Source organism: Brachyistius frenatus, unplaced genomic scaffold (genome assembly GCF_029030835.1).
Source record: "Brachyistius frenatus isolate BFR_SWC_R1_liver_20210118 unplaced genomic scaffold, ASM2903083v1 Contig_116, whole genome shotgun sequence".
Taxonomy (NCBI): Eukaryota; Metazoa; Chordata; class Actinopteri; family Embiotocidae; genus Brachyistius; species Brachyistius frenatus.
This window is the reverse complement of record NW_027210715.1, coordinates 848326-861622: the sequence shown is the minus strand read 5'-3', so window position 1 is coordinate 861622 and position 13297 is coordinate 848326. Positions and strand designations below refer to the sequence as shown.

Genomic DNA, 13297 nt, shown 5'->3' with positions numbered 1-13297 from the left:
TCCAGAATAAAGCTGAGCGCCGGGTGACATTGAGGATTTAAATACTGAGTGGGCGGAGTTCACTCTCTGAAGTGAGCCGGTGAGTAAATTCAGTCAAAGGTGCAAAACACTCAAATTCGGAATATCCTGCATTATGCTAGACAATAACTAGAAATAATTGAAACAACCAAGGTTAGACATACGTTTATGGAACATGACTATGATTAGGTGATATGCAATAGAAAATAATCTAAATGGGGAATTAATGCTGCTTGTGAGGCTGAAAAATGAAGTTTACTAAACATTCAGTACCACAAACACACTGTAAAGTTTCGGGGCTATTATAGTGACACCATGCATCTTTTATGAATACCACAATAATTTAAAAACAGCCCCTGTAAACTTTATATTACAAAATACAGACAAGTTCCCACAGGAATAGTATGGATGTTTTCAGTGAGACCATAAATTGTATTGAATACATAAAAAAAATCTTTATAGATCAACAGTTAAACACAATAGCTCACAACACTAAGGCTGCGTGCCAATATTCAGCAGCAGTACTTTATCATAATCCACCATGTGCATACTTTGGAAAATAGCTATCATTTTCATGAATTTCTCAAACAGTCCAACCCTCCTCCTCTATCTTATCATCACCCTCAGCCAAGTGTGTAAGACTGATAGGAAAATAACCAGAAATCTATACAGACTTCCCCGACTCTCCCTTTGCTGTGAAGTCATGCGTACAGTCCAGTTAGGAAGCATCACTGATGAATTTCCTGACGTTAATATTTCTGTTTATTGCTGTTGCACCTTTTATTTACAGCAGTTCCTTGTAGGAAGCACATGATCATTTGTGTGATTCACCAGCTGCTGTAAAACACGCAGAAAACCGTTTGCATACTTTGTGTGACTCTATCACTTTCAGTCGTGTTCAGATATGGGGCAGATATGTCACATGTCTAAACATGCATCTTACAACTTTCTTTAGTGACTCAGAGGAATCCTGTGCAGCTTATTTCAGCTAATTAGGGAGGATTTGTTGCAGTGTGTCCAACTTCCCTCCTATGTTTCCCTCTCAATTAACTAATGTAGCAGCACACTGTTAAAATACACACACATGATGCAGCCTCAAAGGCAGTTTCCAGGAAAGCATGTTGAGCAGGTTGCCAACAGCTGAGTGGACGCCCATCCGGGCACTGGAGAGAAGCTGCGCATCAATGTATAGAACAAACTGCACTGAGGCTTCATGAGAAATTGAATGATGCAACTTTTTGTTATTTGTCATTTTGCTGATACAAAAATCATCTCAGGCTCATAACTTCATCTAAATAAATATGAGGAGCCATGTGAACAGAAAACCAAGAATGTTGCCAAAACAAAGATTTTCAGTTCAGGACAGTTTACTGTTAAGGTGTTTCTAGAGTCTGGATAAAATAAAAAAACATTCAACCTGTTGCCTCGGCTGCATCGGCAACATATGATTGCATAATTTTTTTTTATGAAACTCAGAAAAACACTGGAAAGTAACCTTTAAATATTATATAGAACAATGAAACTTAATTTTGTTTCATGTTGAGCAAATGGAGCAAAGTGACCATTTTGTTTGGATTAGGAAATATAGTCACATCATTGAAACAAAGTGAGCCAAAGTTTAGTTCTTTTTTAGATTTCAAATATATTAATGTATGTATGATTTTCATGTTTTCATAATGTATAATAAAATATCTAATATTTTAAAAATTGTCCATCAAGATGATTATAAGAATCTTAAAACATTCCAGAAATACCTTCAGAACAACAGTAACTTTTGTCAAATGATCCTGTGATTCCACTTCAATCATAATTTAGGGGCGCAAAATTGTTTTGATGTTTTTCTCTCCAAATCTTAATTGTATCCTGTAACAGAAAAACCTTTAAAGAAGGAGTTTCAAATGGTTTGGTCCTAAAGCCTCGATACAACATTCCCAAAGAAACAACGAGAGCATGCCAAGTCATTTGTAACAACACAAATTGCTCACGGTTCTGTGTTTCGGGCTGGAACCCTGATGTGCTACGTGATCCCTGACATTCGTGCAATGGGAAGCATTTAGAGAGTGAAATTCACTCAGACAGATTTGTCAGTGATAGTTGCTAACTTGTCACCTTCACCAATATCGTCTTACAGCTCGGCTCGGCTTTGATCGTCTCATGGAGTTCATCAGTGGTTCTAATACGGTCGGAGTTATTCTTCCTCCGACACACTAATCCACGCTGGAGAAAATCTTTCTAGTCTTTGCTTTGGCTGTATTTTCACAAGCCAATCTGGTTTATGTTTCCAAATTGTCACCTTCATATTTGTACTCTTCAACGTGCAAACTCCAGTATTCAGTACCTTTGACCTTCTTACTACTGTCAGGGTTCAGCTTGATTTATTCGTATTGAATATTGCATGTTTATTCTACCACTAACCTTCACCCACAAACAGCTGATAGGAGCTGGTTTATCAGCCCGACTTGGCTGAAAAAGCGGGTCAATTCTCTTCTTCTCTGGATCTGACTCGTTTATGTAAGAGTTCTCTGGCATGTGACAGCAGCCACTGAATCGGTACCCACTGAGCTCGGAACAATGGCTTCCCGCCTGGTTTGATCTCTCAGTCGTGCACTGCCTTTTATTTTTGTTTTCGATGGCATCTAGCGATCATGAATACGTACTCTGTGGTGCTGGCCAACATGGCATCGGACGGCTCCATCTGCGGCTTTGAAACTCGTCCGACGAGGAGAAGTCGGGGGGGATGTAGTGAACTGATCAAAGAGCGGGGGGGACGTTGGCCTGATTGTGTGGCGTTCCCTGTGTTGTGTTTGATAATAAGAATCGTTGAATGGCTGAGACTGGAACACAGTCTGCCTTAAAAGTTGTGTAAACAGTGCAAATAAGCAGTGTTGCCTCATTACTATAAAGATAAACAAAGATCACAGGGAAGTAAACTCACACACACAATAAAGCTCTAAAGCAGTATGTTGCTTGTTCTTCTTCATGTAACTGGACCCGTTTGTTTTCTGGCAGTCGAGTTGGTAAAATGATGAACCGTCGGCCTCAAGTCAGCATCTCACCTCACATAACTGGTGAAGAAGTGACCTGCAATAAATGCAGAAGGTCATGTTTTTGTTTATGTGCTTGCAACGCCCACAAATACACACCATAAACATTTTAAGATGTTTTAAGATTCTGTCAAACTCAGTTCCTGACAGGTGGAAGCAATTTATGCCTTGATCTTGCTGTTTTAAATCCCTGTGACTCACAGCAGGACATTCGCTTTGATGTTCATTTTGACACTTTTAACCCATTAACAGACACTTCATGCTTGAGATCCAGGTGTGAACATGGGGAAGGTGTGTAGAACATACACATCTTTCTGCATTTTGCAAGTGGCAATCAAGTGTTGAACAGGATGCTGGCGACATTTGCAAACTGTGAGTGCATCATGCCTTTATGGCACAGGTTGCTGGACCACAATCACAAGCACGGGTCATGTTTAAAAGTTACGTTGCGAATCTAAAGCTATTTTATGTTGGTTTTTTTGTGTACAAATGCCATGGAAAATCAAAACAATGCATTAGTCTGTCAATCTGATTCCATAACTCATCTTTTTCTCAGACCTGTTGGTTCCTACTGAAAGTGTAAATATTTACAAATAGTTAATAAATATGGAGTTTACTTTGTGATAAGTACTCAGCAATTTCCAAAAACTCTCAGGTACTGTGTTTTTTTGTTTTTTTTTACTTTGCTGAAAAAGGAGGAAATAGTGACTTTGTTAAGTTAAGCAGATTTATTCATATTTGGTGCTCTACTGAGTATTTTGGGCTTCAAGGTAAACTATAGTGTGTATGTTTTCATCAAAATGAAGGAATACAATGTTTTCACCTGATTTATCTTTTGTTAAAGTGGCTTTATTTGCTAGGTTTTTTGGCATCTTTCCTTCAGGTTGCTATACAACAGCGGTAAATGGAAACTTTATAATACTTGTAATAAAAGATTGTTCCTGTTGAAATTTAGCATCTACAGGAACATTAGTACAACTAAGCTTGAAAGCGGGTGTGGAGCTGAGATCTTTTGGTTGACTCCATGTTCTGCAGATGATGTGAAGTAACAAGGACACTGTAGGAAAGAGATGTTGATGTTGAATATATTTCATTTTTCACTGCTGTGATCACCACAAACTAAGCTCTATTCTCATCAGCTGTTGTTAACTGGAGGCAGAGATCTCAAAACATGAACAGATAAAACGATGTACTGTACACTACGTATTCACAAGACAGTGAGCCAACCTTTTCGTGTTGTAGACAGATTCAGCATGTTTATATTGTAACGTGTTTGTGTGAGTTTAAGTGCAGAGTCCCAGAAACAGAACATTGATACTGAGGTGTCGTAGCTCTGAAAGGAGATGGCCTGTGATACAAAACAAATGAATTACCCCAGCAGAGGTGATGTGAAGCGGCTGAGCTCAAGGACTTCACATACAAACACATACAACCGCAGCTTGTGCCTCTTGTGAGAGAACGTATGGCCTCTCCTGTTTGTGAGGAAAGTGGCGAATCATTTATCGAAACAGCTCAACAACAGTCTGCGTGCATGTTTTTTGCTTCCTCGCAGCACCTGAACTGATTGAGAGCAGCATGTTTAATCAGGTCTCCGTGTGGTCAGTGTTAACCTCCCAGGTTGGTAGATCATTCTGTCCTGCACTGTTCCTTACTCCATGGTTATTATATTTAAGCAAGATATTAGTCTTTTTTGGATTATTTAATCGTGACTGTTGCAAAACAGACCACACCTTGGGAACATGCCCCTCTACTTTCTCCTTCCTCCTTGCACAAATAAGTAACACCGCCGGAGATAACTGACATAAAACTACATATTCTGTGACGTCTCTGTGATATATGTGTTTTGTGCTTTATCTTGTGGCTATTTCAGAATTTCTCATTTTCATGTCAGAGTGGAGCAGAGAGGTTAATCCAATCAGGAGCCACAGTATAGTAGTCTAATGATTGCTGCCCCCTAGTGAACCTCATGTTACAACAGCACAACACTGTGCAGTATCTCATCCATCTGTATCTGTCGTGGTGCTTCCCGTAACAATCTAGCCTGACCAGCCCTCCCTCATCCCGCCTAAAAAAAACAATATTAAGGCATCGTGTTGGATTCTAAAATAACTGTGGCAGAAGCCCCCATTAAACCCTTTTGAGTTTTGAGACATATTCACTATAGCATCCTCTTCGCTGCTTCGGTAAACTATATTTACATCTTTTGTTTGAGCGGCTTGTTGTCTGAGTCGAGTTTGTTTGGCATGGCTGCTCACCAGTGCAGTGTGTGGGAGGAGGGAGCTAACAGGACATCATTGTGAACAAATGAGGGATTGAATTTCATTGTGGGAAAGATGATGGAGAAGGAGAGAAGTGGCAATAATGACAATGAGTGAGATTTAATGTCTGGAGGAGGTGTGGGGGGGCTCTCTTTGCACAAAGTCAGTCCCAAAACAGAATCATTTTACCACTTTTGTGTTGTACACTTTTGTGTTGATGGCCTCAACCCCATCCAAAACCTCTGGGATAAACTGGAACAGCGAATCTGACCCAGGCCTTATCGCACAACAATAGTGTTGGAGCTTAATATTGCTCTTGTAGCTGAATAACAGCAAATCCCTGTAGCCAGGTTTCAAAATGTGGTGTTATGGCAGCATAATAAGTGCTGTGGTTTTGCAATGATATGTTCATTAATCACCTGGCTGTCATTTTCAGGAATTCCTACAGTATTGGCCATTAAGTGGGATCCAGTGCTTTGCTTAAGAGACATGTCAAGATTAGCACGATCCTATAACACCACCTGACTGCACGAACAAAGATATAGATGATTACCCTATTAAGGGAGGGAGGCTGTGTCTCAGTAGGGAGGCTGTGGCTCAGTCGGTAGAGTGGGTTGCACACTAATCAGAAGGTTGGCGCTTCAATCCCCAGCTCCTCCTGTCCACATCCATAAGTGTCCTTGAGCAAGACACTGAACCCTAAGTTGCTCCCGATGGTGAACCATCAGTGTGTGAATGTGCTCCTGATGGCAGCACCCTGCATGGTGATCTGTCTCATTAGTGTGTGAATGGGTGAATGGAAAACCATGTTAAAGCGCTTTGAGACAGAAAGGTCTCAAAGCCACAGGTGCTATACAAGTACAGACCATTTACCATTTAAATGAAATATTAAGGGGGTAAATGGGTGCATTCGTAACCATGGGCATGTTAACAATGATCATGTGAACCTCATGTTGCATGCACATGTACCAAAATAATGTTCAGGTTACAGAGTAAGGGTGATCTCATCTTTCCTGTGTGGCACTCTGTGCCTATCATAGAGAGTATAAAAGTCTCCAAAGCCTTCTTTGTTCACCCAGTTACATTTTGTATACACAGTCTGGTAAAAAAAAATGTTTCCACTTTTATTCCAAATGTAACAACTGCAGCAGCAACTTTAGGTAATTGTAACTGTTGGTGATCTGGAAATTATAAGTATTTCTCAGACAACACCTAATGAAGTTATTACGGTAAGGGTGAATTACCAACTGTGCTCAGGGGCCCTAAAGTCCTCGTTTTGCTCTTCACCATATCTGTCTACATAATTAGATTAATGGGGTCAATCAATCAAAGCCCATTTTAACATTTTCGAATGGCTTTGTAATGTCTGATACAAGTCCATCCATTGTCTGTACCTGCTTTATCCTGTGCAGAGTCCCTATCCCAGTGAAAGACAGTACCATTCACCCTCACATTTACACCTACAGCAAATTTTTAATTAAAAAATCAACCTGGCCAGAGCATCCGGAGAAAACCTATATAAACACAGGGAGAACACGCAAACTCCACACAAACAGGCCCCCGGCTAACCAGCAGGTTCAAACCCTTTGAGGAGACTGGGCTAACTACTGCACCAGGGTGCCGCTAAATTTTGCATTTATAATCAACCAGGGCAAACGCAAAAATATTGGCATCTGAAAGAGTGATGTCAAAAGATTTTGGCAATCTTTGCTTTAAAATGACTCAAACGAGTAAACAGTTCTCATCACTGTTGCCGTGTCAGCTCTGTAGTCCTGGTTGGGTTCTGGATCACATGTATGACCAGGATTACCAGGGGCTTGACCGAGTGGCAACCAACAGTGGTGTCACCTAGCGGTTTGTGAACTGTCGTTGTGAAGCTTCGTGAATGGGTTTTGGCTGTCACCATCCTGCAATTTTAAAGCCACAATTGACACATTGGGATGAGGTGGGGGGAGCGAGCAAGGATCTGACCCCGTCTGACCGGAAACCCGAGGACACTATGACATTTATGTTCCGCCAGAAAACGAATAAAAAGGGCGACTTTAGCTAACAACATCATAATGACTCGTGAAAAAAATATTTATTATCCTGGTATTTCATAAGAGAAGTTGAACTGGAGTCTGAGCCTTTTTGGAGACAACCTGCAGCCTTCTGTGGTATTGCAGTTTAATTCACTTCCGCACTGGCCTCATTTTTCAGATCCTGGGGCTACATCCCCTTACAGTCTGTGGGATCAACAAAACTACTTGTTCCTGGGCCCATTAGAACTTTAATCTGGCCATGTATTAAAGGATCTTACATAATAAAACTGCACTCGTCTCAGTTGTTAGTTGAAAAAAAAGTGATGTCACATATTTCTGCTCACCGGTCAGAGGTACATTTAAATTAAATGGTATCTACAGATGTTGGGTTTTGTTTACTTGTTAGAGTCGAAATGAAGATGAGCTCTGTAACTTGTAAGTGACATAGTCCTAATTTTTCAAATAAAAAACTAAAAGCATAACAAAAAAAGCTGTTGCTGAATCTTATTTGGTATGTAGCAGCTAATATTAGCTGATGCCACAGAACTTAAGTTGCTTAACTGACCTAATTGCTTCAGGTCATTGACTTTATGACTTTACTTGTAAAAATAAAACTTTTTTACTCTGTGAAAAAAGAAAAAGAAAAAGGGTGGCCTTTTTCTTTTTAAACTAAATTTTGATTACTAGTTAATTTGCTCAGTTGCTGGAAGGGTATTCACCTCATTCTCAAGGTGGATTTTGGGAAATGTAGGCCTTCTAAATTTTCATCTCATCCTCTGCTGCTTCAATGCTGCTTTATAAATCTGTTTCCTTCAACTGAACGTGCCGCATGATACACAATTATCATTTCATGGCCCCGCAGACATAGCAAATACCTTTCATATTTTTCCATCTGTGTTAATCCTCAGTGTTATGGGTAAAAACACATTAGTTATAAGTGAGGATTAGCAGCAGTTTACTGTACACACACTATTTTGTTACATTGCCTTTGTTGTATGCAGAAGTAGAGGAGCTCCAATTACAGCTGACAGATACACAAGACTGGGAGGTCTGTGTGTGTTTCACCACAAAATATAATCCAGGGAATTACTGAGTGTTTGTCAGTGCAGTGACAGTATGAAATTAAAACATCTGTGACCCTGAAGCATCTGTCTCAAGCTCAGGAGAATTAAACTAATGGCTGCAACAGCATGCGTTACGCTTCAGCTGAGCTGAGGGGAAGTCGACTGCTGGAAGAGCCCTGTGAGGAGCAATGAAGTATCTCTAAACCACTTCCTGTCTGTTGGTTAGTCTACAGGAAGTCACGTGGTTGTTGCATCCTGCAGATACTGGTTTTGTGCTCTGATTGGGCTGCATTTGTGAATAACAGAGAATCAGTGATATGATACCTCAACTGCTCTGTTTTTAATTATTCCTGGAAATAAAAGGTTAAAAAAAAAAAAAGACTTAAAAAAAACATTACAACACTAAAGTAGGAAAGCTGCAATACACATCCATTTTATCTACAAATCTGCTGTGAGTAAAGCACTGCATTTCCAATTTCATCTTACTCTTATTATTTAGCCTACCAATATACTTTTTTACGATTTTCCTATGAATCAATTGAATGGAAGAATTTTTTGTAGACCAAATGATTAATCAAAAAATAAACAACAACTCAATTGTTGGTGAAAATAATTATTTGTTTTGGTCCAAAAGCAATCTGGCACATTGTCACATGCTTTTCTGTCACCAAGTGTTTCGGTGGAAATCCTGGTCCTCACTTTTTGAAGGAATACTGGCAAATATCCTCATATGTGGTCTTGCCAAGAGAGGAAAGGATTGATTCCACCCTCCTATCTGTTAAATATGAAGCTATAGGCAGCAGCTGCAGGCAGCAGCTGGTCATCTTAGTTTAGCATACAATCGAAGGGAAACAGCTAACTAGCCTGGCTCTGTCCAAAAGGTAACAAAATCCTCCTGCTAGCACCTTTAAAGCACACTTATTAAAACATTATTGCTTGTTTATTTGATTTACGTGGTAATAATTTGTGCTAGATTATTTATTGACTGGGTGCAGAAATTGCCTGCATTCTTATGGTATTTGTGGAGTCACCAGATAACCAGTAGAGCTATATAGCATGTTAATAAGTGAACTTTAGGTTTAAAGGTTCTGACCTCTATTAGTGCTAGGGAGCTGTAAAGGTAGCCTTTTTGTGTGTGACAACGCACATGCACATGCACATGTGCCCCTTATTGATCCACAGGTGGTGGTACAACATATACATGGATGAGCCAGCAGACGCAGGAATGAAGACAGGATGCGAAGATGCGATTTAAGCAATATCAGATTTAAAACTGAACTGCAGCTTAACCTTTTTGTGCTCAGTCCAGAGGCCAGTGGCACAGACACAGAAGACTGGAAACCCAACCGTTTGTATTTGGAGTTGGTGGGCAGGTACACTAATGTCTGTGGAAGCTGACAAATCAACTTTGAGGTGGGGTTTAAAGAGACAGAAGCAAAAGTGGACGATTTCAGACTGAAGGTAAACGGGTGTTGTAGAAATTGACAGAATGAAAATGTCTAACATTTTGCTATGATTCAAATTCTTCAAGTAAAAGCAGCAATACTGTACTGTAATATATAAAAAAAAATCAATTGGAAATAAGTCAAACAGTTTTCAATAACTGAGTAATTATCTTCAGCTACTTTGCTCTACTGTGTTTTGGTTTAGGCTTATGTTGCTCAAAATGTACTCTCATACAGTGTCTTGACTGCATATTGCTTTAGTATCTTCAATAACTACATATAACTTGTCACAGGGATGCTGCATTTTTCTTTATGTCTTTTTTTGTGCTCATTAAAGTGGAACAACAGCACAAGTTTCCATTTAGGAGCACTTAGATAGACAATATGTTTATCTGAGTCAAAGGCAACATTAGTAGTCACTCAGCACTTTTGTAGAGTTCAAGTTTTTCTCGCAAAGACAATTTCATTACTGTATATCTCCTTGTCCTGAGGGGAGAGTCTGAGAGAGACTGAGCTGCTCTTGTCTTCCTCTCTCTTACCCCGCTGTCATCTCGCTGGCAACTTATCAAGTACGGTTCCAGGTTAAGATACAGTTAACATCAACTGTAAGAATCGACACCACAGCGGTGATCTCGGCATGACTCCCTGAAAATAACATTCACAAACCGGCTCGAGATGCATGTTATCTCCCGTTAATATAGTTTTGGTTGTCAGAAAACATCTCTCTCAAAGAGCAACTCTGTTCTCTTCTCATGCAGCTCAGAGTCACAGATAACAGAGCGACAGAAGAGGGAGATGGGTTTTTCATTGACTGTCAGGAAAACAAAGCTCTTAAAGAAAAAAATGTCATGTTCGGGATTGTTTGCAACCAGAAAGTGATAAGCACTATAGGTTAAAGGTCAAAGCGCAGGATGTGCTGGAATTCTCTCGAGGTTGTTACATTGCTGACAGCCAAGGACAGGCCACACGGATGTGGGCCATCAGGCCTTCCTCACATCCCACTGACATGTTATCTGCACTGTCAAACTACAGCATCGTGTCCAGATTTTCTGTGGCCTTAATTAACATATTTTAAGTTGTTTCACGGCCGAAAAGGCAACATTTTTTTGTGATAATCTTCTGTATTTCCCTCACTGAGGAGCTTTGCTTGCTACTAAAGGCTGCAACCAGATGAGAGGGTAGATGTTAGAGTTTGGGGAATCTTTTGGCACCATAAATGTGGATCAATGCCGCACAAGCAGTTTGGTCATATTTATGTCAGTGACACGTTATGTTTCTTGACGGATGTTCAATTAACTAAAGTGGTTTGGCACTGAAGATGGCTGTTTGGACTTCTATAAAACTTGAGACTGAAGACTCAATAAATGACTGAATTGTGATCAACTTGAGAACCACATCTTTCATTGAAATCCTAGCTACAACACAGAATTATTATACAATATTGCTGAACTTTTACACACGTAAATACAACTAATCCCTTTTTTTCCCCTGTTGTATATTTACCACATGTACAATTAAACAATTCACAGAAATCAATTCAAATCCATGTTTCCAAGTGTCATTACTATGCATGAAATGGAGGCTTTAACAATTTCAACATGATAACTTATCTTCCTAAGTTAGCGACTTTTTTTAAGATGAAATTTCCTCTTCTGTTTTATACCTCCTCCAATGATGAAACACAAACAGGAAACTTTACACCTGAAGACAATAACTCAGGAAGATAATCTTGGCTAATTCATAACTTTTGGCACGAATGGCAAAACAGTCATTCATCACTTCAGCCACCTGGACTACAAACTGTGGGTTCAGAGCTTCACATTAGGAGTTGTGTGTTCATCTCATATGTGTATATATTTGTTTCACTTCTGACTTAATCTATTGGGAGACTGTTATAGTTTGTGGTCAGAATTGCAGTGGCCCCTGTTGTGGTGGTTTGGCCCTTTACTCTGGACATTCCTGCCATGCTGCCCCTCCCTGGACGGACAACAGAAGGAAAATTTGTCAACTTCAGCTTCAAAGAGACAAATTCAATCCATTTTTATTTGGCTCAGGATCTGAGGGGAAAAAAAAAAAATCTAAGGGGCCACAAGATGAAAAAAAACAAAATCTGAAACAAAATCTGCCACAGTACTTATCTAATTCATGTCTTTCTCTAGTTGTTGCATATTAATTGGGAGATAAAGAGTTCCTTGAATCGGAATCATCGGAAATGTTTTAAGCATCTGAAGGCGCTTATTGTACAAATGTATACAAATGTGAACCAACAATTCTTTTCTATTTCTGACTAATTTGCCAATGGTCTTCTAAATTAGTAAACTACTTGTTTTCTTTATAGATGCATGGGGGAAAAAGTCACATTTCTTTCATATCACAACGTTTCCAGTCCTTTTCAAATCACTTGTTTGTTGTGTCAAAAACCTAAATCCAAACATTTTCAGTTTTCTCTCATAAGATAACAGAGAAGCAAAATTCTCACAATGGAGACACTGGAATCACAGATTGGTTGGTTTGCTTGAAGTTATTATAAAAAAATATGAATCTTCTTCCCACTGACTCGCTTCAGCACTTTTTGGACAAAGTGGTCAAAAGTGAGATTTAACTGAATTTTTTTGTAACCAACAGTACGCTTCTTTAAGGAGAATCTAAGACCCTTTAATTCCGCTTTAAGATGAATGCTCTTCGATACCTATTTTCAAAATAAAGCAGTCCCACAAGATTTTTGTGGGTCCTCCTTTTATTAGGGCTCTGAAAAATCGTCACCACCTTTCACCCTTTTAGCGCCGGCACTGTTGAAACTTCATGCTTTATTATAGGTTTTGGTCAGACTTTTGGCCCCTGAGCTGGTTTGGCTCCCCACATGGGACATTCCTGCCGAGCAGCCCCTCCCTGGAAGTCCCTCAGTGCGCAGACTCCCGGCTCTCTGCTGTCAGGGCAAGGCAGACTGACAGTATGGCGGCAAGGTACAGCTGGAAGGATGCTACTGTCGCCCGTGATGTGTCTATCGCCGGCAGGACGTAAATGGACTATTGACGGCAAAACGAGAAAAGGATTTATCGAGAAAGGCCTGTCGCCGTGAGCTCCCAAGATGGCAAGGCTCGCCGACTACTTTGTTGTGGTCGGTTACGACCTCGAAAAGCGAGGTGGGTACTTGAGTTAGCATACCCTGCTAGCTTTAACGGCATATTATTAGCTGTGGGTAAACAGGAGGCGAGGAAGGGAGGCGGGGACGGGCCGGGCCGCCATTCACAGCTGACCGACGTTAGGCGCTGTCAGCTGGGATGTAGCTGTCAAATTTAGACCCGGGATGCGCAGGCCTCACGGGATTAGTGTATTTGAATGCGAGATTGTCAGCCGGTGTTTTGCATTTCTGACAGAAGAACACACTTAATGCAAAAGTCGATAACAACCCTTTACTTCAAGACTCGTTTTAGCTTCGGCAAGAGA

The 13297-nt window shown here is 40.2% G+C and overlaps 1 protein-coding gene across 4 annotated transcripts in view; it reads left to right on the top strand.

The window, feature by feature from the left end:
• The first annotated feature begins 12790 nt into the window (after positions 1 to 12790).
• Positions 12791 to 13297, top strand: part of sbf1 (SET binding factor 1) — a 65982-nt gene continuing 65475 nt past the window's right edge. For all 4 annotated transcript variants that reach the window (XM_069713141.1, XM_069713138.1, XM_069713139.1 and 1 more), the window contains exon 1: positions 12791 to 12993. In XM_069713141.1, the coding sequence (XP_069569242.1) occupies positions 12939 to 12993 (55 nt within the window). In that variant the 5' untranslated portion in view covers positions 12791 to 12938. The remainder of the gene's footprint in view (positions 12994 to 13297) is intronic.